A 26,674-nucleotide genomic window follows, 5' to 3' on the forward strand; every position below is an offset into this window, starting at 1 on the left:
TGCGTTTCAAACTATAGTCCTCAGGTAGCATTTTCAGAAAATCATAAATTATGTTAACATAGAATAGGATTAGTGACATTTCGCTTTGGATTTAGTCTAACTAGAATTACCTACAGTTATCCAAATCCCCCCATCAGCAAATGTGTAAGTAGATTTATGTCGTGGTTACCGGAGTCAGACTAACTGCACCCAAATACCCCTCTATATCATCACATTATCATTGATTTAAAAATTGCGCCTACTGTTACAATTATACGGGACATTCAATTATAACCCCGTGAGGATATCATGATATCCGCTTTACACATGGCGTGGCACGCTGTACGATCCATTCATCACCATGAGTAGGAATATATTTGCATTCACCGCAACCTAATTTACGCCCGCAGGCGGCGGTAATGGTGTCTTTGCAGCTAAATATTTACGCTACGACGTTGTACATCGGTCGGTGAATCAATGATTAGTATGGCAACAGGCCACACGCAGCTAACAATTTGACTCTTTGCGCAACGCGTATTATTGATATACATCTACGTGATGTAAACCCAAGAGTAATATAAACCAATCTTCCGTGTTGATGGATTGACTCTCCAAAATACGCTCAATACATGCGATTTCAGTCGTTTCAAAAACTTTTTGTCAATGACATTACGGTGTCTATAGTACAAAAATTTAAGGAATAAGGGAGAGGCATCTTCAACCACCCTTTCTAAGCCATTTATCGCAAGCAAGAAATCCAGTTTAACATATATGTATAATGTGAAATGACATGTCGCCTATGTCTGAGCATGATATCGTCATAACGACTGAAATATGTTCTACATCCCGACCTGTACAAATTACTTGAGTTTCAACATTCGAAACTACAACTACAACTAGAAATAACGACCTAAATCCGCCACTATTCCTTTAGATACGACTAACTATAGATACAATTCCGACGCGAATGATACGAATTGCAGAATTGCAACTTAGCTGAGAGGTATTGGGGATATGATCGTCATTTCGAAAGGATGGGTTTCGAGTTTGAAATGAAATGGGGAGGTTTCAACCAGTAAACCCCCGTCCTGGCTACAGCACTGTTATTATTGGTGTTTATATGAGCTAGCAATGGCTGCGCGAACATCGCACGACAGAACACCGGTATCACGATTCACGCCAAACGACGGCGCGTGTTGTCTATTTATTCGGCAACTACTTGTAATGCGCCATTAAAATTGAAATATAAACTACAACTACTCACTTTTCAAAATCCGTAACTAGAACTTGGACTACAAATAATCAAAAAACTAGTTCATTGAAAATAAATTAACTAAATTTATATAGTTTGTAAAAGTCTGTAGATAACGGTAATCGGCAATCGCCAGTCACTCAATCACGGGCATAATTCACTCACGTTGAATGAGCGGGTATCGTTACATATCTTCTTTGTACGGGATTCAAAAGTTCCTTGGACACGACGTTATCCGCTTGGATCGAACGTCGCCCACTTGGCTCCTACAAATATAATGCAAAATCGGCATCATGTACATTTCAAGGGTTAATAACTGCTGGAAAAAGCTAGTCAGTGCGCCGCAGAGACCGCAGCGATGTTCGCCTACCTCTTTGTACCAAAAATAACGAAGTTCGTCTACCGGTTGAGCATCGGTATTACACGTCAATGTAATATCTTTGCCCAATTCCAATTTGCCATCATCGCTCAGCGGGTCTGGCGTAATCCAGAATTTCATAGGACGAATGTCTGGAAACAAATCAGTAGCATTGAAACGGGCACGCGAGAGATTTTTCGGAGGTACGCGAGAAACTTCATTTTCTGTCGTTGTGACAATTATTTGTAACAGCGATTTTATGGTTTATGTGTCAAGTGAAAAAGAAATAATTTATTTTCGCCAAACTCATCGGAATAAAACGTCATGCTTTTACATCGCCGTGTAACGTTATTGCCGTGTAACGTTATTGCAGTGTAACATTACTGGCTCCACTGCTGCGGTGATGACAGTTACTAGACGTAGTCTAGTCTCAATTGTATGGCTAGATCTCGTATCAGCACCGCCATCAGTGCAATCTGCTTATTATGAAGACAGGTACTGTAATGGCGCCATTGATATGTTCAGTGTTTTGCCTATGTAAAATGACATTCTTATGCCCCTCCCCTCCACTCACAGTTGCGACTTGTGATCAAGGTTTGCAGTTGTGCATGGCATGATATACGGAACAGATTACGCGCCAGACATTCTGAAGAAGATAATTTACGCGAGTGCCTTTCCGGAGCACGTATATAACGTGGAATATCGTCAAGCTCCACCATCGCTGTGAAATGATGTTTTGAAAGTGTAATAGCATAGTTTGTTGTGTTTTTCTTTTAATTGTCCACGCGGTACATGCAGATAATTTGAAAGAGTACGAAATTAAAAAGATATCGATAACCCCTGCCACAACTCCGACCCCCACCCAAGACACACGGCAGTGGGGAACGTCTGTATTGAATGTATGATTAATCATACGAGGAAAAAGCTCAATACCTACAAATTTCGTACACAAGAAAGCTCCATTTTTCTGGATGTTCCACACGCTATGCCGATCTAGACGTAGTGATAATACCGGCACTTGTGGCCGGCCGCCATATGTTTCATGCCTTGACTCAGAGTCTTAAAAGTCCAAACAACCGAAAATGTCATTCCCCAAAGGATAAATTAGGGGTGTAATGTGTTTTCGATGCGCCGCCTTTCAGTATAGGAACGATCGATAGCGCTGTCATCGATACTATAACGGACGCGATTCAACTTACTGACATCATAATGAACGTGCGGATCGCATCGAGACTAATTTTATAGATTAGATTAGAATTCTAATTTTTTTATTAGAATTAGAATCAACGAATTCGAACAAACTTGTAAATCGAAATAAATTGCGAACCAAACACAACAAAAATCAAGCTCAGTTCAATTCAAATCAGAAAAATCAAATCAAAGGCCAGAGAATGGCTAATGTCAACTCACAGAGCTTGGCTTTCAGGAAAACCAGAAATTATAATACAATTGCAATGAGAGCGTATAAATATAGTATATGGGAATTAGATTTCTAAAACATCGCTCTTATTAGTTTATTATACAACTAGACTTATTTAGTAGTCTAATCCAAGTCTAGTTGCTCCTATCCATTCTTGGTTCAGATTCAAGCTGTTGGAACTGCTCAAGTCATAACGATAACTGACATATGGAAACTGAAAAGTAACAATGGCTGATGCCTGCGTCGTAGTTTTGATCTCTCTCTTCGTCATCGTTAGCCTTCATTAGGAAAAATGTTGAAGGAATAAATGATCCCATCAAGACAAATATCGATTTATCTCAATGCCCCCGAGCATTCCGCATTATGGGGAAACGGTCGGTTATTCTCAACTTATGCCTATATCCGTAGTGATGCGATTACAATCAAACTTCTCAGATTTATTCAACCGATTGCCACATCACACGCGTGCAATGGACGTAAGATATTTCTCTTTTTAGATGCAAGATTACACAGCAAACTTCTTACGCATGGCCGATAGAATGCGCTTAAACGGTTTGGAGCTGTTTTAGTTGGATCAATATAATTGCTTACTTGAGAGATCACGATTAGCTATAGATGGCTTCTTCGGAATCCAATTTTTGGCGGCGGTTGAAGTCAAGATTTTGGGCAATTTCTGTACACAATGTTTTAGTGTACAGCGATACGTAAGGAGCTAACATCATCAGATTATGTGCGACAACTCACATACGCCTAAAGCTACACTGACGACAACACCGAATTGAACCTTCAGAGTAGGGCTTGGCATAATGATTCGATGAGATACGATTTTTTCGGGTACCCAAATCATACGCCACAATCAACTAGGATTTATATTATATCAACAAGAATTATAATTTCGATGCCTTTTTCCCCAACATGGAATCGGGGAAATCTCAATTGATCAACACACAGCATTGTCCACCAAGTCCAGTGAAGTAGGCCGAGGTCTGGTCGAAAATACGAAACTATGTTTATGTGGTGCTGAGCTGGCATTATTTTTTTGCTGGTAAAATAAAGGTATATATTAGAACGATTCCTGTCATCCATATTCTTTCAAATTCATAATGAGTGCTACTCGAAACCCAATTCCCTTTCCAGCATCTATCACTCAGGTACTCGATGTTGATCAGCCCGCGACTCTAAGACATGTGTCTGATATTACACGATGGATTCATATTGTATCAGTACGCTGTATACTGACCTACAACTTACATCGAATGACAACTTGAACATGCCGAACAACAGCTTTTTGGATCAAGTTATCCGCGATGCAGCTGTACGTTCCGCCCTGGTCAACGTCTACGTTTGCAAGAGACAAAACGCTTCTGAAACAAGAATACAGTGCCTGTGCAGAACACGTTCAATTAAATAAATGCCAGGGCACAAGAGTGTCGTGAAAACTCGTGCTTAATTCCGCGAGATTTTGAGTTTCCGATTAGTGTGATAACATCGCATTTTCATGCTATGCAAGGTATGCATTTACGAATCTCCCCTGCCCAAGTATAGATACGATACGAACTGCTTTTGTCAGGACCGTAACTGCCGCACCCCAAACCCCCCAATTGGGGGGGGCCGAGCTCGAAGGGGTCCCAAAATTATTTCGTAAATTAGCATAAATTATAGAGTATTTTTTGAAAATTTATGCAGTTTTTTCAAAAGATTTTCGCGCTTCGCGCGATTTCTGGTTGCCAAATATCTTGATTATTGGGTACTCTTCACCCAAGAAAAAATACGCAAGATTTATAGAAATGGGCATATCGGCGTTGGCCATTACCGCGCCACGTCACACCGAGATATAAAGTTTTAGGTAATGTAACATGCGACTCCAAGAGATGTGCCAGAACGATCTTCAGCGAGAAAACCTTGGCCGAAAAGTACTGCGCTTATGCCGATACGTATAAGTTTAATTGTCCATAGGCGCTTAAATGACCGGCGCCGAGTGTTCCTGTCTTGGCAATCTGAACCTCACAAGACAAATACCATCCCGCACGGAAAAATTATATGCCAGCAGTGAAGAAATACCAATTTCAAATCGTGTGCGTGTTATAGTTTAGTAGGCCTACGTTTATGCGATTCTACATTTTTGGATATTGCGGAGGTCACGAAATAACATCATGTAACGAAGTCATACCACCGGGCCCGCCCGCCCGAAGATGTTTAATTATTATTTACGAGCCTTACAGTTTCCAAGAGACCTCACTCAGCTCTACCGGTAAATCTGATTACGCGAGCAGAGAGGACACGAAATTGATAGCAATATATATGCAATTCTCGATCTTATTGACCGATTTTATTATGAATCATTAAAAATTTTCGCGCTTCGCGCGTGATCACTACATCATACGACTGCTTACGTGGTGAAAGCGAACAACGTGGTGAAGGGGGGGGAGTCGATTTATCACCCTATGGGAGCCCAAGACCCAAGTTCTTTTGGGGCCTGACGAAGTACTGTTTCGTTCCTTCCTACAGGTATACGCCCGGATATGTTTAATTATTATTATTGAGTGGTCCTACCTTTTCAAACACACCTCACTCCGCTCTACCGGTAAATCTTAATACGTGAGCAGAGAGAGGATAAAAATTGATAGCAATATATATGCAATTCTCGATCATATTGACCGACTCAATAATTAATTATAAAAAATTTTTGCGCTTGGCGCGGTTCGACGAGACAATGTTAGTCACACTTAATCTAGATGATAAGTAGCCGAAATGGCGTAGAAGCTGAGGGGGATCTGGGGGGCCAAGCCCCCCAGAAGTCCGGTTTAACACCCTATGGGGGGCCCAAGACCAACGTTTGGGGGGGGGCTGACGAAGTGCTGTTACGGCCCTGGCTTTTGTTTGAGTCTGGCTCCCGGATAAGTAAGCCTTCGTTTAAATTAGCCTCGTGAAGATACGAATTTCAAAATTCCAATCATAGTAACCATGTCGACTGAAGGCTCGTCGTATAAAGACGATCCATATAAAATGTTTCGCATATACGAACCTGGACGCGTCAAAAAAGGACATATTGGAAGCGAAATACATTCATAAAATCATGTCACGGTCTTATCAGCAAATCAAAAACCAAATGAAGTCGCGAGGTCGACACGCAGGATTAGGGAACGTGACCAAGAGCGCTTTTTATCCTCCAGGGATTTACGGCAATGTTCAGTCCCTTTCCACTTTCTAGACAGTAAATATTTGTGAGCGAAAAAGACGAACGCCTATTGGATAGCCCTCTAATACTACGGGACCAGTGACAATAACACGATTCGACACACTAAAGTTCATTTTACTATTGACCATTTCAAAGTAGCACTCATCACCTGTTGAGATCTTATGAGCCACTGATTAGAAATATCGGCCTGGTATAAATGACCATTGTTGTCCAAACACCATGAACCTCAAAAACAACAACAACATTCTTCGCGCAGAATACATATTGATATTGAAATAAACCCGAATATTTGCGGGTGACACTCGTCATGGGAAATCGGCAGGAACTGGTAGAGAATGGGAAACACCAATCGTATCGTCAAATATGACGTCACAGGCATGGAAATTTTAATAATCGAGGCGATGAAATGGCGTAAGCTCGATGTACTATTTTAGATATAAAAACTCCTGCTCGCGAAAACCAAGTAGGGGTTTACTATTCAATATATGTGTGGAGAGATAGCGTAGTGGTATAATCCACAGCTGCAACGTCAATGGGTTACGGGTTCTAGTCCGACCGAGGTCGACTCCAGAAAACCTACCTATGTGTTGGAGGTTTATCTAGACTCCTCCTCGCCACCTCATCCGTGTAGTAAGCCGTGTCTTATGAAAGCCTAGAAGTGGGCCGTGCTACAAGTCGGCGACTACGGAATAAAAACTAAGAAAATTGGTCTGCTGTTAATGACCATAGCAGTCGACAAGAACCATGAATACCACTAGAACAAGAACAACCGTTCAGTTATATATTGAAGTTCTGTAACTCTCAGAGCGTCTTCAGTTGATATTTTGGACAAGTCATATTGTGATATTGCACATAGTTTCGATTTCATAAAAGGAAGAGGTGACACCAGACGTGGGCAAGTAGAAACTTTTCAAATTTCTCAAATGATATTACAATTAAAATTATTGCTGTAAAGGTGTTGTTTTTAATTAGATCAGAATGAAATCCAAGTCAGATTGACACTACCGCTTTGAAAGGATGCCATCTGAGCTTGTAGTTATGACACACTGAAATACGCCTCTGCTCATCTGGAACCTCCAACATCGCGCGTTCGATGCTACACAATGAAAATCACAGTAAATGAATAGTACTAACTTGGCAAATTTCGTAGCGCGCCGAAGCGTCAGAGCTCCAGCTTCGTTCTCCTTCACCCAGGAAACGATGGGCATCGGATATCCCGCCAGTACTTCGCAAGTCAGGGATAGGTCGCTTCCGGGGTCGGCTACAACAACACTCCCGGTCGATATGTTTATCGATGGTTGAGCTGACGGAACAGAATAGCTGCGTTGACACCGAAGCACATGCAACACCGATACTATCGAAGTAAAGTAGCTGATCACCGTCTACTGTTTTATAAATTCGGTTAATATTGTTTAGATTTTCGGAGGTGCTGATATTCAATAGTACTCCATTATCAGTCAATTGTTATATATATATGTGTTTTGGTATAAAGACAATCATGGCTTCACTTCTGTAACGACAAATGATGTCGTCGAAGTAGATAGTGTAGCTACTCAAGTAGTATTAGAGGTAATTCAGTAAATGACTACGCAAATACAAGAATAAGTAATGCTTTCATGACATTTTAATTTGCCGTGAAGCGGAAGTAGAACATGAAAGGTCGATATATACATTTTAAATGGATGTAAAATATGTGTATATTTTCGATTTCTAGTAGTGAGTGAAGTGCATTTCAGAACGTCGGCACTTTCTGGTACCCGATTTTACTTACACGACCATAACAATCGGTAATTACAAATCAAATACACCAATTCCTATAAAGATACATCCCAAGGTCGTAATGTAGTTTGTCTACGTTTACGTAATCTCGATTTGTAGACGAAAACAGGACCTACGACACTCTCGGGATATATCTGCATTCTTCATATGCAATCAAGAGCTTCCTGGAGGTACAGAACTTCATTATACAATTCAATAGTATATTCGTATTGAAATGAGCCCGAATATTTTAGGCTGACACTCGTCAGTGGTAATCTTCAGCTACTAGTAGTGGAGAATTGGAATGAACATTGTATATCAACTATCGTAACGAACATATGACTTCACCACGACGAAATTTAGAATAACAGAGCGTTTAATGTTCTATTTTTAGATGGTACACGAACTATTTTTGTTGACACAGACTTGGCTTGTGTATTTTGATAAAAGTCGACTCCAGGGCACACAAATGAAAGTGTGAACGGCCGTTTCTGACGACGTGAAATCTGTCGTCTCGATAATTTTTAGCACAAGCAGGATTATCCAACCGATGCTTGCCAATGGCAGAATTTATGGCCTTAGATTGCTATGCATCAAGCTTGAGGGGATGAGTTAAGGGGAGCAATGGTGCATTTGACACCAACCAGGACGGATGTAACAACAAGACGAAAAAACATTACCGGAGATTAAATAAAGTACATTACACGATGTTCGTTTGGTGTGAACTCTACAGTCTCCGCGAAAAGAGTGTGCATTCACACCAAAAAGGTGGTAAACAACAACAGAACTAGCTTCTAATTAAGAAAACTCGATCACGCATTTCCTTATTTCTGTGTTGCAACTTCATTATTGCCCGATTCGAGCGAATCACCGTTATCAAATAGAGTTTACTGCCCTGCATATATTGAATCGCTAGCTTAATTCATGCGGTTACTTTGCGAAGAGGCGGTTCTGATTGAATAATGGCATAAGGCAGTGGTTTCTAACGTGGCGATTCTGAGAAACAGGGGCGATAATAACAATGGGGCGATTGGGGGGGGGTGAAAACGTGCGAAAGAGGCGACAGGGGGCAAAATGTTAGAAGATCCAGTCAGATATATCTACACGGCAACTGGATACTGGCACAAAATATTCTGGTTTATTCTGGAACTGCCGCGAAAGTTGACTGGAATAAAAAGGTCAACTCGCCCCGAGCTATCCTCAGATACCGAGATCACTACGAAAAAAAGTTGACGGTTTTTAGTCAATTAACAGCGATCACAGTTATCTGCATAATTTCCCGTTTATATGTTTTCTTTCTCGGATCCGAAAATATGGGGGCGATGAATATTCTTCAAGCGTCATAAGGGGGCGATGAGTCTAAAAAGGTTGGTTTGAAGCATTATTCTATTCGAATTTGTGAAGCATCATTTGGATTAAACGCTCTATTGGGTTTGTACTGTGGTATAATTCCGAGTTGGGTTTTGATTTCGTGTGGTGTTGATATACACACTATTTTCGCTAAAAGTGTAGTTTTTATCAACCGACTTTCAGCAGACAGAACTAGTTTAGAAAGATTCAGATGATATCTGTATCCGCTCACCTATGTCCTCAGAAAATGTTACATTCGCAATAGTAGCCGGCATCCAGTACTCTCTTCCTAGATCTAAAGACGTCCGGCACGAGTATTCCCCATAATGCGTCGATGTCGCGTTCCATATCTTCAACATGTGACTCGAAACCTCCCCGTCGTACTGTCTTAGCTGCGTCATTTTGTAATCTGCGTATTCCAAAACAAATACAATGGAAATGCCTCTCCATTCATCCGTGATTCTGCATAGTCCAGCGTCACCTACTTAGATTCCTGGCCTGCGTCGTGCTAATTCTCCTTCCTCTCCAATACCATGCGACTGAAGGCTGAGGGTATGAAGTTGTCTCGCAAAGCAAAATAACGGTCCGTACGTACCATCTATTTCCTGGCGGAACGGCGCTGGTTGGCAAATAAAGTCTTAAACGCGGTGGGGATAGATCTGCAAATACAAGATATGATCAGTTTGGCCACACTTACACATTTACAGGCCTTTAATACTGAGACATCACGAAATAAGCTAGCTACTGACTGCATATTTGGGCAGGTTCTTATTCCGATAAAATAGGATACAATTCATTCCGTGTCTATAGCCTATTTCGTAGAATCTGCATGCTCTTTAAAGAGACCTATATACGCAGTTTTCTTCATACTATTAATACCTATAGGCGTAGCCACGATAAAATAATGGTAAGAAAGATATTTAACAATTACATACAGCCACTAATATCCATTGCAACATATAATGGAAGTTCGTTCAAATTGACAAGTCATAAATTTGGAAGGGCATAGGCGCCCGTTGGCCCCTAACCACGCAACTCCTTGTAGAATATCGCTATATAATCATATTGTCATTATGCATTATATTATACGGCAATAAAACGTCATTAGTCTTATGCTTTTGTTGCATGAAAACGTAAATTTTCATTCCGAATTTTATATCACCCTGCTACAACGGAAAAATATTTATTTGATAAGCCATAGGAAGTATCCAAATCAAATGAATGTACGCATGGAATCAATCGTCGTGGACTGGATTTGATCGGGCTGACTTCTAGCTCCAATTAGGGTTGCATTTAAAACAAAAATCAATTTGAAATAAAAAAACATGATTAAAACATGTTTTCATTGTTTGATTTTTAAGCCATGACGTCACGAATATTCGATTGTGACGACATAATGGATTGACATTGACAATTGAAAATGTAGGGTATATATCGCTCTTTGACGAAACATCTGCATTATTATTGATGAACCGACTATTTTGAGGGTTCCAACCATCCCATATCGATATACGTCGGCTATATCCGGTAGTAATTGACCGTTCGGCTCAATAACAACATGCTTTTTGAAAGGTATTTACACAACTATGGCATGATTTTACAACTTGAAAAACCAAATAAAAATTAAGGCCTTTCTTTAAAACACTATTTAAAGCGTGTTTTAAACAAATTGTTTTACAACACCATTTCTTATAAAGGCAACCCTAGCCCCAATCGTTCAGATTATCGTTATTGCGATGGCGGTGCGCCACGGTCACCGAAAATAGTGCCTATTCACAGCCTGAAGATGGTAGCCTATACGAAAACATAATATACCTCAGACTTATACCGTGGTGTAAATCAAACACAACATATAGATGCCAAGATCCCCGACAAACTAGAATAAGCAAAAATAGAATGCGAAAGAAACTATTTATGTACACAGGGACGCCAGATTATAATAACAGATCGTTAAAACCACGAATCTATCGGAAACGTCTATCCACGAAGTAACCAAAAGAACTAAACTGGAGATTGGATATATAAACACAGAGAAAGAAAAACGCGGATAGGTAATGATGATAGACTGAAATTGGCTCTAAATTGAAGCACGTAAATAAGGAAATGTTGTTCAGTCGCTAACAAGTCCAGTAAATATTCGTTCGACACTTCGAGGTTTCTGAATTTTAATCTGTATTTTATTCTGTGTGTCCCGTTTACGGTGTGACTACACACCCTTTTCGCTGGCAGTGTTCTATGCATTGATACAATAAGTTCCTTGCATGTATATTGGTACTGTAATCGTATACATATTTTAACTAGGAAAAACGCGAGCATGCCCTCTGACCAATAGGGTTTTGTTTTGATGAAGAATGTTTACTTACAATAGACATTGACGATAGTCGTTGCAGATTGCGGTCGGCCATGTCCGTTGTCGGCAGTACATGTATATCCACCATTTTCATTTCTGCTGATTCTCGAAATCAGAAGTGTTGATTCGCCGCGTCTGATATTTCTCCTGTTTGCCGAAAAATTGCCGGTAATTGTTGAAAGGTTGGGCCAATTTAACAACAGCATAGTGCGTGTATAGCATACTGTGACTGTCCCATGCGCTTTCGACCTGAGTCTATTTTTTCAACCCGCAACAACACTGTTACAACTTCAAGCAGACCTATGTATATACGTTTGAAGTTCAGTGGAAACCGAAGTTCAATACGCAACACCACTACACAAGTACACAAACTAGTGCACTAGTCAAGTGCAGGGCTAAACCTCGGCATGGACGACTGTTTGTACAAGTTGAGCACACTGCAATATACGGATCTAGAGCCTCCTTCCTCCCCGCTCTCTTTTCTCGAAAAATAATGACGTTGAGTTTAGTAGGGGACTAATTACTTAAGTATTGTCGACAGACTTGTACAAATTGCTAGATTTTCGAAATCAACAACTAGAACTAGAACTAGAACTATTCACTTTTTCCAAACTCGGAACTAGACGCCACGAACTATGTAGAGCTAGAATTAACTACCTTCAAAACTAAACACACCTACCTAGATTCTGAAATTAATTGCAAATGAGCTTACGAATATTGGATATATAAAGTCTTTCTTTCAAAGAAAGCGACGGGGTTTCGAGTTGGAAATGGTAGGGTCTGCGACCCCTAAACCCATCCGAGGCTTCGCTTACTGTTAGCAGTTATGGTTGTGTTTAAAACAAAAATCCATTTAATTTAAAACAAGCGTGTTTAAGACAAGGCCCTTGCCTAAAACATGTTTTTTATTGTTTTCTTAAGCCTTGACGTCACGCATGTTCAATTGTTACGTCATAGTGAATTGATAATCACAATTGAAAATATAGGGTAGATATAACTCTTTTTATGAAATAGGCTTCCAACCCCTGTTATTTACGGCCCAAAAATATCTTTAACCAGACCTACATCGTCTTGCAATATTTTTACGGTCGGCGGTCATCATCATCAGAACATTCATTTCGTGCCAATGATCTATATCTACATACTGTAGCTGTTGAACCGACTATTCGAGGGTTCCAACCATCACATATCGTATACGTCGACTATATCGGGTGGTAATCGTCGTCCGCAGGCTCATACAACATATTTTTGGAAAGTATTTACACAACTATTGCATAATTATACAACTTAAAAAAACACATTTTTTAGGGCCTTTGTTTAAAACACTCCTTAAAACATGTTTTAAACAAAGTGTTTCAAACAAACATTTGTTTTAAATGCAGCCCTATTAGTAGTGATGACTCTGAGCTGGAAGTGACTGCAAGAACATCACACAACAAACAGAACGATTCACACCAAACAACGACGCCCGTTTTCGGGACGTTTCGACACTATTTTTAATACGCAACTAGAAATAGAACTGCTCACTTTTCAAAATCCGCAACTAGACACAACACTCAAACGGTCAGTAGTTATAGTTCGTAGTCAGATCTGTACAGGTCTTATTTTCGAAGGATCGGTTTAGGTATTTCACTTGGGTTTATGGGCCTTGTTGAGGGTTTAGGTATAGGGTTATTAATATTTTGGGCGTTGGGAAAGGGGCCTCCACACACAAGAGAAGAGACGTGATTTCTAAAAAACGGTAAAATTAGTGACGCATTCTTACATGCGTCACATTGAAGTGTTGTCCGGATGATATTTAATTCACATATTGATGCGACATTATACATGCTTAATAGCCGTTATTTCCTATATGTCTCATTCGAGGTGTCAACATAGCATGTGTGCCCTGTGTGCATGTTGAAATGTGAGAATGACCAAGCGTGGCCTACCCTACATACATGTGTCAACAAATAGATTTATTACTGCCATTGATCCGTATCCATTATACAATGATGCAATTATACATTTCGGGAGACATGCCAAGATTATGAGATAACTTTATGTCAGGGAAGTATCGACTGCATGGTTTCAACTTGAGTGCACCTTTACTAAGGCCCTAATCTATATCACGGGGGCACATATACTTGTGATACAGTTCAATAACTGTCGATAAACTATGCATTAAATCAATCATCGGCCATATTATTTTATCAGCATATACACATGCAATGCACAATGCCATACGCAGGGCATAATGTTATGTAACGAACAACAAATCAATGGGAGGATGACCAAACGACCCAGTTCTTGTATATCTGTGTATTAGTGAATACGCTCTCTGGTGAATTCTCACTTATGGCTTATAAAATTTCCTTTCCCATAAACTATCCCCCAAGAGAAAGAAAGAACTGAACATGGATAGCATTAGAGAGAGAGAGAGAGAGAGAGAGAGAGAGAGAGAGAGGGAGGGAGGGAGGGAGAGAGAGAGAGAGGGAGGGAGGGAGAGAGAGAGAGGAAGAGACAGATAACGGGAGAGTAGAAAAAAACATGATCGGGAATCGCAAATCGAAGTATTATGCTAATTATGCCACATTTGGCCCGCGAGAACGTTTTGAGTGCCTCGCGAGGTTATTTTCAAAATAAGTTATATTATCAAAAATTGATTGCCCAGATTGCGAACTTGCAAGCCCAACCAAATATGATTAGTAGGGCCGCAATACTTGGGATGCTGATGACTAAAATATCAGTTCCGACACATTGGCAGATCCATGGGGCAGCCACGTTTCAGGTAGATCTTCGTACATTACAATAAAGTAGAATATTTTGCGCAATATGTTGTCACTCGATTTCTTGCTTTTAATATTGTTACCCCCCCCCCCCCCCCCCCCTTGAAAATGAAAAGAACGCCTAATTTAACAGATTGAGTCCAAATATATTCGCAATTACAAGAGAAAGTGTCGTCCAACATGCGACCTTGCGTTTGCAGAAAGACCCTCGACGATGAAACCTAGGCACAAATTATTGAGGCATGTCGGTCGAAGCTTCCGGTATCGATATGTCCAGTCGCCTAACAGGAACAGTCCTGTCCTTACAATCTGAGACCAGCGATAAACAGCAGACCCGCAATGTACTCGAGTGATTGATTGATTGATTGACCTATAAACTCTGAAAAATTTTCGCACTTTCGCGCGACTGGTGGCCCGCGCAATGGTTCGTCAATTGCATGTGGCCCTTTGGCCGAAAAAGTTGTCCACCCCTGCATTAGACAAAGAGCGAATATGAGCTGTGTACGTTCTGAAAATTAAACTGAAGAAGCATACTTTAAGATCGTCAAATCATCTACGCATGATTCCACTTGAACTTTCAGAAGGGGCAGAGTACCAATCGTTATTAAGCAGGTAGCCTACTATTTATCTTTAAAAATTATAGGTCAAAGCGTATCAAGAACGTTTGTATAACCATCGTTTTCTTCCAATTCTAACAGTAGTTTATACCGCATCATCATATGATATCGATTTACCCTTTCAGAGATCTTGGGAGAGACCATTTCGGTTGCGCTCTTGGATGACCCCCTATGTTACATTCGAGTTGCAGTGTTTCTCCTTCGACGATATTTACCTCTCGAGGTCCTGGTGTGATGCTTACCGTGGGAGATGCTGTAACGAAAATAAGATGGTCGAACAGCCGGTCCATGGCAACTTCCCTGCCGGTCTGCGGAATCGATTGGGGTTTATATCTCAATTGGAAAATACAAGAAGTTCGACGCTTGTCCGTTAGTAATGGAAATTACACTCGCAACTTTAAATTGATTTAGCAATTTGATAGGTATTTTTCTTAAACAGTTGGTTCGTGGTACAGAACTTGAAGATAGTTTTCAATACAACATCCATTGTAGTAAAATATTTATTCAACTCGAAGACTTTTCGGGTGCCTCTTTTCAAGAGTTAACGGCACACCAAAGGGATTTAAACAGAATGAAAAGCAAAACCAGAAAGGCGGTGCGGTGCGGTGTCATAATATGTAGTTCATGGATTACTGCGGCCTTGACGTAATTCACAACGAGGAAACTAGTGTATTTCGATGCGACACTGCTACCAATTTACTACGATTAGCCGATGAGAAGATAGAACATATATCAATCCTCCAATATGTTATGTTGAGATTATTTACAAATTGCATCCCTCGCACTGCGAAATGCTAACAAGTGACGATATCAATAGTGATCACTATGATACGAAATAACAATTACTGTTCCTTAGTTATACGAAGATTTGTTAACATATGAAATGCTAAGATCGTTTTCAGTGTGGCGTGGAAATATATGTATTTGTACATGACTACCGTAGTCTCAGCATTATAAAAATGCTTGATCCCTCTTGGGGGCTGCGGGCATCGAACCAGAAGTTTATAAATGTCCAATGTCCATCTAAAAGTTCAATTGCGATTACAATTCTGTCACCTGATTGAAATGCAACAATACTGTTAACATCAGACACGGAATAATATATATATTGTGCTTGCGGGAAGATTTGCAGGTATTGTATTCGTGGTCGGTGACGGAGAGTTATAAATTAAATTAACCCCGTCACAATTAAATTATTCGACGAATAAACGCCTTTTAAACCTGCTGTTTTAGTTTTATCTCGAAGTTACATGGTGCGACAATGACCATAGAGATGGACGACTAGAAAATCGTCAGCTTTTCCAAAGATAGCGTAGTGGTTTACAATAAGCGCCTGCCGCGTCGCTGTTCTTACGGCGACGAAAAAGCCCAGAAAAAGACCTGATAAAAGGGCTTACGAGGATAGTGCAACATAGAGCCGCGGAATAGAGGAATAGAAGCAGACATCGAAGAAAGGACTGCCACATCGGGCACTAGGCCGAGGTGGATACCAGTTGAAGAGACCGCAAATACAACAGCAGCTGGTCGTTCGGCTTCCTCCAATCTGTTTATTAGATCGCATTGTGAGTTATCGCATTGTTCATTGCGTGTGTCTTGTTCAGACAAAAATATAATCTGACGCATATCTATCTTATCAATTAGAATTAGAATTAGAATTGTGGCTACACATTTTCCAAATTAGATTTAACTATAATTATATCTAAGCAGTTTTGTTTTCAGAATTAGAATTACCGAGTTTGCGAAAAATTGGAAATTGAATTAAATTCAGAATAACAAAGAAAAAACCCAAGCTCAGCCCATATCAAATCAGACTTCACTGTGCGTGCATAAAATGGCAAATATCTGGAGACTAAGGATGGTCTGAAAGTGACGTTCGCGTTCGCGTTCAGTGTGTGAACCTAGGGAAATTAGAGGTTCACGTTCACAAACGAACCTTGGTAGGTTCTGCACTGTGAACCTAGTTCATATGTTACAATTTTCCACATCATTATAACATCTTTGATTGAAATTCTTTCTCTTCAACTGAGGGCCTCTCTATGAATGGCACTGACAGCATGAAAAATCAACACTAAGCGAGCGACAATCTCAAAACTTTTACTGACTTTTACAAAAGTTTTCTCAAAATATCCAGTTTTGCGTTTGTAAATATTTAGGGGCTCTGCTGTCAGCGAATGATGCTTATTCAACCAATCTATAAATTTCACATAAAGAATACATCGTTGTCTGATGTAAAAAATGTAGTAGGCGTATGGGGTACATCTTGATTTGATATGTTTATTGTATCATAAAAACCAAATCCGTGTGATTGGAATGTTGGTTACTGCTGTATAACTTGCTATTTCGATAATATCGGTAGTAAGTATGGAAATCCATTTTACCCTCTGCTCAATATCAATGTAGCAATACTCAGACGCCGAATACATTGTCCGTTCTGGCCTAGACCGTTAAGGCATAAGCTTACATCGCCTTGCAATCCTCGTCGAAATTGTTGGCGAGGCGACGGAGAATATTGATTTTAGAATATTATCACATCACTTGATTGCTCCAGTTGGTACGTTTGGCGACGGTTAAAACTCAGTATATACTTCAGCATTGTGGCATAATGTGGCCCGAGTTGTCGCTAGGTATCGTGTACATTAATACATCAATTCACTGAAATGTATGGTTGGAATTAGCAATATGACGTCACGTGACGTCATGAGGTTCACGTTAGCGTTAACACGAACCTGAAACTTTCAGAGGTTCACTTCAAACCATCCCTACTGCACACAGGCTTTGCTCGTTTCATACTATAGGCCTTTACAGTTCTCATGTAGCATTTCGGAAAAACAATGAATTAGGTCTAAAATTATAGCATAATTAGTCTAATTATACAACCAAAATTATCTCGTCGGCCAAGTCTTACGGTGACTAGGCCTACTATGCATAAGGGATCAAGAACATATTGTGAGCTTTTTCTTGTAGTTCGAAAAGGATCGCTTGATTTTGACATCTGCCGAGGCTGCGATGCCACATGACATTGCTTGTACGTTTTAGCGTGACCGAATCGTCGTACGTAACAAACATGTCACAATGTTTCGGGTATTTACTCTGATGAATTATTGAAACAATGACATATGCTCCCAAAGGGCGAGCAGCGCGGTGATACGATCGCTACAAAGCCAAATGGTAGTAGATTCGAGTCCGAACAAGCTGGCGACCTTCAGAACCCTTCAATGTTGGAAGTTATCTAGGCTGCGCATCGCTATTCAAAGCCTTGAATAAAAGTAATAATTAGGGCAATGTTTCTGCAACTTGTTTTTGCAACTTTTTTTACAGCATCCGCAGGTTCCTAAATACTCGGGAGTTATGTAGTATGGTGTTTTAGGCTGTTTGGCGGATTCAATGGCAACATTCATTTTTTCACGAAACTTTTTTGGAACTTTTTTCGATTTTTCATGCAACTAACTTTTTACTGGAAATAGTTTTCACTATATGTAAATAGATCGCTTGATTATTTCACTGTCGTTTAAATTTGAGCTCCATTCTGATTTGACGTAATTCAGGCTAGACCACCAAAAATTATACTTTCACTGGTTCAATATTTTCAGGCAATTGATATTGTTGAAGTCGCCAATGCTGAGTTTTGCTACAGTGCCTTGGATATGGATCGATTCGAGTATATCGTACCCTAATAATTTTAAGGAACTTGTCCATAAATGCAACTTTTTAATGCAACTTTGTGAAAAGTAAACGCAACTTTGTACTGCAACTTTTGTGAAAAATAAATGCAACTTTCCACGGATTTGACTGCAATAAAAACTTGTCGTAGTATAATTATAATAACAACACATATCACCCAGGTTTAATAGAACCGTAGAAGTCGAGAGATCGAGAAAAACAATAATCCCAAAGGCACGGCTTTGTAAACCTACCGAAATTGATTGGTAACCTGAAAGTCAGGGCCTCGTGTACAACAACACGCTTCTCCCTATTAAACTAGACTCTAGTATGAGTAGGGCCTATATCATATCGAGAATGTATCTAACAATATCCGATATGTATTGTATATAGGCATGTGGTTGCCGCTGTAAAATATATTGCATATCTTTTGAAGTGTGGAAACCAAATCGTTAATATGCACTTAGGTGGCAGATATTGGGTCGTTAGAATTAAATTTCCTGTCATGGATCAAAATCGCCACAACTCGATGCATTTATAAAAGTCAAGTTAAAACTCTAGTGCACGAGCCACGACTACTTGATTGATTATCAGCTACCCTAGGCTGAACACGATAAGCGTTTCGCAGGACTGATTGAGGCTAGCAATATAAATGTGTCCCTAATCCGTTGCAAGTAAACACGGTATGAAGCCTAATCAATCCATTTGTGGATATGAAACTGTCCGTACGATATAAATGACGTTGAAAGCGCAAAAACAAAGAACATATTATCAGTTCTACATCATATGAAAGATTATTTGGTATTTTATTATTTCATTGGTATTTATGACAATGCTGTGAATTTATCACCTCTTATCAGATATGTAGCCTACTTTCCAGTAACGTGCGTAGCTTTGTGCTTCATGTTTTGGATGCTACGATACGCCCAATCGAGTTTTACAGAGGTAAATACTATTCTATTGATGCCTTAACTATCGAATCCTAGGTGTGTAATAAACCGAAAATTCACCACCTACATTCGCACTAACATAAGTCAGCTTTTGTCTCACATGCCGGATAAATCTGACTTGCCCAATGCCAGCCCATCGTCCTATTCCAATTCGTGCAGTTTTGGGGTTTATCGATTTAAATTCCCCGCTTTTGCGGGACTAAAAACGATACAGCCCCCGCTATCTGACAGTGCTTTCGCATCAACGTTTGAAAATCGTTGACAAGTGTTTGAAGTAAGCCAGCCCATGAATTATTCACGATTCTTGCTGCGGTGCCCAAATCGAATGCCGTAGCGTGCATTATTCACGACATAATAAATGCATCAAGCAAGTGATTATTATCTAGGTGTCACGTAAATACGTTTCGTCGAAAGGTCGCGCTCCACACGTTGTCAATCCTTGCGCGTTATCGCGAACTTCACCTTTCAAAACCGTAGGGCAGCACAGCACGTTTGGTGCTCCGGCTGAGCCGACAATGCACACATCGTTTGGTTACTACACAAGTAATGGTGAAAATTTAATTGCAGGCAAAAAACTATCACGATTTCTAGAAGGTTTAGCTGTCTAGTTTCCGTCATTATATTCCTATCAGAGTAGGCTATTGATTCGTATAACGTAGCCTATCTGTATAGTGCAGGGATATACCCACCTGACGGACCACGGTCCTAATGAGTAATGATGAATCCGGACGTTATCTGTCTCAGTATATATTTAATTTTTTATCAAAATCAATTCCATGATTTGCAAAAACAAAGTGCCAAAATGCAAATTCTCCCACTAGCTATGACTAACAGAGCAAAAATACATTTCGCTTATTGCTTTTGCTAATACCGCTTTACCGGATTTTATGTACAGTTATACCGGATTACATTTGTACGACTGTAAATTATTTCATTTCAGTTATACTGGGCGTAACCAAATATTATCCTTATGTAACTGGACTTTTGCTAAAAATCAGTTTAGTCGGTAGCCCTGTTATATATTATGCATAATAAATATCCCAGAATTATTAGAATGAGCCGATGAACCTGATTAAACCACTGATCTCGCAACCTGCATGCCGGGGTTCAAATCGCATCGACGACTGTCACGGTGAAAACCAGACACAGGCTAGCGCAATTCATTTTAGTACCGGCCGAACGACGGAGATAAGGCAAAAGATTGCGGCGTATAACCTCAGCTAAACTATAATGTAGATCAAATATCCAGTGTGGTTTCGCCCACGAAGAGGAAATGCCCAATCAAGAGGATACAGGGATTAGATACGGTGAATTCATCGTGGTTTTGCGGCAAGTCCCACCACGGTGTTTCAAATACCGCGCTGTTCCCAATGACGGCATCTAAAATTCGGTTACTGATTTCCATCCAAAGCTGAGCTACACGTTCCGCATTTGAAATGCACCAGACTGATGTTTGGCCTTTCCACGAAGAATCGATATAACGACGCATCCGTCCATCCGAAATTAGAAAACTTTAAATCGTCAAATGGATGATTTAGGTATAACGAATTAATGCCAATATCTGACGTTACACGCTGCACGACTTATAAGACACACAGCAAGGAAATCAAGACAGTAAACGAGAAGCCAAAGGAATTTTGGTTGATTATTTCACCAATCAATCATACATTCGTCAGCACTTTGATCAACTTATGCAAATGAAATCAGATAACTCTTGACCAAGCATTTATTTTAAATCATGTAAAATAAACTCTATCAATTTATCACGACCTTCTTAGAATCTGGCTGAGGCATATATTTTGGATTCACTCAAACGGTTATATCCGTAAAGACGTAAATGCGGACTTAATTGGGGAGATTACCCCGCGAATTGCAAAACTCAGTGAAACGCCCATTACTTTAAAACTAATTTAGCAATCTTTCAGAAATTTGCAGTCATAGTGCGTTGGTGGATATCCTGACTGAGATAAAAATTTGGTGGCATATGGTCGAGGTTTTTGTTCCGATTTTCATCAAATTTTGTGATTTTTCACAGTGAGCAATGACTACAACAGCCGGTTTTCTCCGCATAGTATATGCGTATAAAGTTGTTCGGCCATCTAGATTCTAGATTATGTTCATTAAGGGGTAATTCTCAACATCACACTGGCGGTATGGGTTATCTATCTCGTTCAATATACATGATCATAATCATAGTTTCAAAATTGAACCTGCCTATACGTCAATAGTAGTCGATGTTGATGTTCATCAATCCCGTGGTACTGATCGAAAGTACATACAAACGCACTTAAGCAATCGTTAGGCTAGACCCAAAGCTAATACTTGAAGATCTGATTACAGGACATGCAATTATTTGTTGGGATAGCGTGCCATTTACTAGCAATACCAATGGAAGTTTAGGTATCCAAACAGAAAACTCAATTGACCAATATTACTAAAATTATCGCCACCATGCGAGGAGAAATTTATGTTCCGAAACGTTGTGTACTAGGACCTTACAACAATTACCTTTCCCAACAGACGTAGCAAGTATGAAAAAAAAGGAGAGACAATTGAACTTGGCCGCATTTAACATTACATAACCGGAGATGACGTTACAATGTCCATTTCGGAAGTGTATGGTGTTGGACTGGTGTCCTGCACTCATAGGTCACGTCTTTCGGTACTCCCAACTAGTCACCACAAATATATAAGAATTACCAACGAAGAATGCTCACATCGATTGTTCCACACCATTACCTCCACGCCAGTCACGTAGGGATTTTGGCTAATGCCATTGACTGCTCTTTAAAGCATCTCAATGGTCAAAGGCAACGTAAAGAGGAGTCCATCTATGTTTTAATTGTATTGTTGTAATGCCGAAAATTTCAGGCCATATCTCTATTTTGTTGGATGAGCTTGTCCGTCGTGAAAATTAATATGATACAAAAACATAAAACGCGAAATTAATTTCAAGCTAGATGAAATCTGCCCCAAACACTCTTTCGTATATAAATTGCAGGAAATAATTTTGAACCAACTTCGATCTCGGATCTTATGTCCACTTGAGCAATAACAATCACTATAATCAATGAAAACTTTCCATTGTCGTTTACCGATTACAGGGATATAATTTCCTCGAAACTTACGGAGTCAAATTACCTCTTAGGCGAGGGCTGACAATAATTTCGGGCATCACTAACTCTTAACGCGCGGCATACTTAATATTCCACGGTGCGACCGATTCCGATTATTTGATAACTTTCCTTTCCTTACGTCCTAATTGCAATTCACGAGTCATAAACGACAATATAAATGCACGGACAAAAACTCTGAAATATTAGTGACCGTGTTCATATGAAACAATAATTGAATCATATTATACACGAAGTATTCTGAAATCGTGGTCCTCTTCAGGTTCAGATGAAAATAATGATTGAACCATACATGAACAATACCAAATGCAGTACTCACTATACACAGACTTTGTCGATATCCCCGCCTGGGCTGATGAGCATTCCGAAAGGTATTTCCAGATAAGCGTCGCAATTACCCATTCCACATTATACCGTCGGCGGACGCGCATGCTGTTCCTCGTTTAGATATTGATCGCAGTTGCTACAAAGCCGCCGAAAACTTTATTATGGTCGATGTCCACTGCTCACACTTTCCTCTTTCTACTATGCGGGACTCCACGGTCTTCGTTAAAGAAAGTTTACGTATGGACTCTTTCTTCCTAATTATCGACGATATCTGCCTATCTGAGTAACATAACTCGGTGCGGCCACCATCAACATGATTCTAATTTTAGGCAGTCCCAAGTGACTTCCATATTGCTCAAACCAGAGAGAGTTTTTTTTCTCGAAACCACCGAACAGGCGCAGTGAAACAATTACAAGCGCTAATGGACATCACTGAAAGGCTTATTGCTTGCTTGGAGTGCCATTGTTTCGTGTGCGTATGCATGTTATTAACATAATGTTTACAGGAGGAGTGATCAGCAGTGAACAAATATGCTTCCAATCGCTGGAAATATCTGGATGAGTCATAAGTAGGGGGATATTTTTGGCTTGTCAAAATAAGACAAAATTTTGTCAAATTTGTAGGGTTTAAGTTAAAAATTTGTAAAAATTGTTTACAAACTCAAAATTCTTTTATAGCCTGCATTTTGTTTGTATCGTAGATATTTGCACTGGCGGTGAACCTATCATTTGACATTTTACAGCTTGTAGCCCACTTTATAGGCCTACCGTTAACGGCCCATTGACTGCTCATTGTGAATCATAAACGGTCAAATGAACCAAATATGTTGACATGGTGTTATGCTCAACGTACCGCAATATGCTATCCGAAGCAAGACTGCGTGGGCTAGGCATTGGTTCTCATATCGAGAAGCACATGATGAAAAATTGTGATGTGGACAACATCGGCAGAATGAAGCAACACGGTGTGTCACCAGCAGTGTAACGCACAACTTCAGAGTTGCCAGCCAACAACTGCTGCTGTTGAGTGTTGGTTCTCCATTCTTGACAAGCTACTTAATAAGGTCATACCGGGGCCTACGATATTTACGGCCTTATCTGGTACATTACACTTGCAAGAGCTAACAGGCCGATGCTCACAAAACAGAAATTCGCTATTACTCTTGACGTAATAGAGAGAGAGAGAGAGAGTCTTTATTTTTCATCAAACCAAAATCCATAACACTCGGCAGTGGTGGTGGTACAGAAAATATGCATGCACAGTATTCGGTGTTAGATAGGAATGATCGATAAGACCGTGAGGGTCATCTAGTCTGATCACACCAGCATCAAACAGGTACACTTGACTCTAAACAGTCTGGCTGTAAAAAAAGTTACAGTAGTTAAAAAAATAAAATAGAAGAAAAATTAAACGATGGTAGCAAATGATCAATGAAGCAATGTCTGGGCGAGGTAGGGCAACAGTGTTAGTGTAACGATAAGAGGTGATCAAGTAGGGCTTTTTTGAATCTATCATAAGGCAATTCACGGATATGTGGTGGTAATGCATTCCAAATGATAGGTCCCGAGTAGTCGATAGATCTCTTAGTTAGGTTGCTATTGGGTGGGGGTAAGTAGATATTTCCCTTTGACGAGGATCTCGTGTAATGGGAATGGACATTTTTAGCAGGTATGAAAAAGTCATCAAACACAGGAGGCAGACTATTGGAAAAATATTTGTGAACAACTTTTGATACTTCGAAGCGATATAGCTCATCAACTCGCAAAATTCGATGCTTACGGTAGTAAGGCGATAAATTGGTACGTAAAGGTACAGATGGGCGAAATGGGCGAAAGTTTTGATAGGACGATTACTCTCAACGTGACAATCGGTGATTGTCTCGATTTCGCTTCTCATACCGGACTCTTCGCATTTTGAAGCGAGTTTTCGAGTTGAAGGTTGATAGCTATGCTATAAGCTGCCGTTTTTACCGTCTTATACTAGTAGGCAGGCTACACTAATGCGATTGAAATACTCTGTAGCAGACCCCTCAAGTTTGAGTTGAAGTTTTTGAGCTCGTCGCCGCGTTTGAAATGTTACAGGATGATGCCGTGATTAGCTAAATGCTCCAGGGACGATATTCCGTATATACTGTAGTGGAAAACGTTTAGCTGTCGTTTTCACCGGATTACAGCATGACGTAGGATACCGCTATGCAGTGGTTTAATAATTCTTTATGGTGCGTATTATGTATGTGGTGAAGAATTGGTGGCGAGCTTCATGTGGCGTTTCTTCCAGTTGATGTTGACTGATTGTATATACTTGGTGACTCAGGCTTAGCTTAAGGTAAAATAATTGATAATGGTCAATAAATGCTGTGCTTAAGGTTATATGGCCGGATATTTGACAACTAAACAAAAAGTTTCAATTTCCATTTGAGGATTTGGAGGTACAAAAAATGGATATCTTTCGTGAATGGAAGCCAACGAAGAATTCTGTAATTTGTGAGTTGCACTTCGAAGAAGCAAAGTACAATAAAGACAGTGGCTTTCGAAAAAAAACTGCTCTTAGATAGAAAACCAGCTACCATCCGATCGGAGCTGTAACGGCCTTCATTGATCCCGACTATGCCCCCGTGCAGAAAACCGCCGAAGAGAAGGATATTTCAGAATGATCAGTTAAAAGATTTTGAGCTGTCTGATAAAATGAGCAGTTTATACGATTTTACCGATTCCCACACTCCAGTAAGCTATATTCCATGTACAGAAGAGGGTAATCAATATGTAATTTTCTACCGTATGGAATTTAATGATGACTAGGTGTGGCGTGGCGCATTATTCAATTTCCCGAAATATCTCAAAAATGTATGAGACAAATCCGAGCACAATTTACTGGAAGAACTTTTCGAGCCAAGAAATTTGTCTTTCCTCCATTCTCATTCGCCGTTGATTCTTCAGATGTATCATCACCCGGCGGATTTAATGCATGAAGCGATCTTCACAAAATAAGGGAATCTCATGATAATGATTCGAATTTGCGGAAAGCGCCAAAAGTGATATATGCCTCTTTACATCCAAGCAATAACAAGCAGAATGTCAACTTAGCTCTTGCTCCATTCTATGAGTCGACTATTGCAGCTTGCAAAAGTTACTTGCCTCTCACGGAAGATATGGCTTCATTCTTGAACCTGATTAATGCTTGGTTGACGATTCTCACGGTATAGGCAAATGTGTGTGTGGGGGGAGGTTTCTGGTTGGTCCAACATAAGTTACCAATTCTGAAAAGATAATACTGCTCTGTTCCATCCTAAAAATTGACATCAAGCTCAAGTCATTTTTACCATTTCAAAAAAGTCATTGAAGAAGTGGCTATTGGAATTACCGAATCATTTCTATCTCCTTACAGTGAGACGGTGTCGTGCGTAGTTGCTGGGTAAATTGTAAAGCAAGTTCACGCTATTCCGACTTACTCGATCTTGGGTGCCTGCTTACTCCCTCAGAACCACTTGCCGAGTTTGTTTCATCCAGTTTTTTAATCCTAGATTGTTCTGATAAAATCATCTGCCCTCGCAC

The 26,674-nt window shown here is 40.0% G+C and overlaps 1 protein-coding gene across 1 annotated transcript in view; it reads right to left on the reverse strand.

Annotated features, from left to right (window-relative positions):
* The window catches only part of LOC145440351 (MAM domain-containing glycosylphosphatidylinositol anchor protein 2-like), a 40,328-nt gene extending 16,076 nt beyond the window's left edge, over positions 1-24,252 (reverse strand). The window contains exons 1-9 of the mRNA XM_080317935.1: positions 23,115-24,252; positions 15,169-15,304; positions 11,680-11,813; positions 9,802-9,975; positions 9,549-9,725; positions 7,343-7,511; positions 4,261-4,373; positions 1,602-1,741; positions 1,397-1,497 (exon numbers count right to left, since the gene is read on the reverse strand). Of these exons, the coding sequence (XP_080174061.1) occupies positions 1,397-1,497; positions 1,602-1,741; positions 4,261-4,373; positions 7,343-7,511; positions 9,549-9,725; positions 9,802-9,975; positions 11,680-11,813; positions 15,169-15,304; positions 23,115-23,226 (1,256 nt within the window). The 5' untranslated portion in view covers positions 23,227-24,252. The remainder of the gene's footprint in view (positions 1-1,396; positions 1,498-1,601; positions 1,742-4,260; positions 4,374-7,342; positions 7,512-9,548; positions 9,726-9,801; positions 9,976-11,679; positions 11,814-15,168; positions 15,305-23,114) is intronic.
* Positions 24,253-26,674: the final 2,422 nt, after the last annotated feature.

This window comes from Botryllus schlosseri, chromosome 6, assembly GCF_051294905.1.
Source record: "Botryllus schlosseri isolate E-star chromosome 6, Bs_hap1, whole genome shotgun sequence".
NCBI classification, from domain to species: Eukaryota; Metazoa; Chordata; class Ascidiacea; order Stolidobranchia; family Styelidae; genus Botryllus; species Botryllus schlosseri.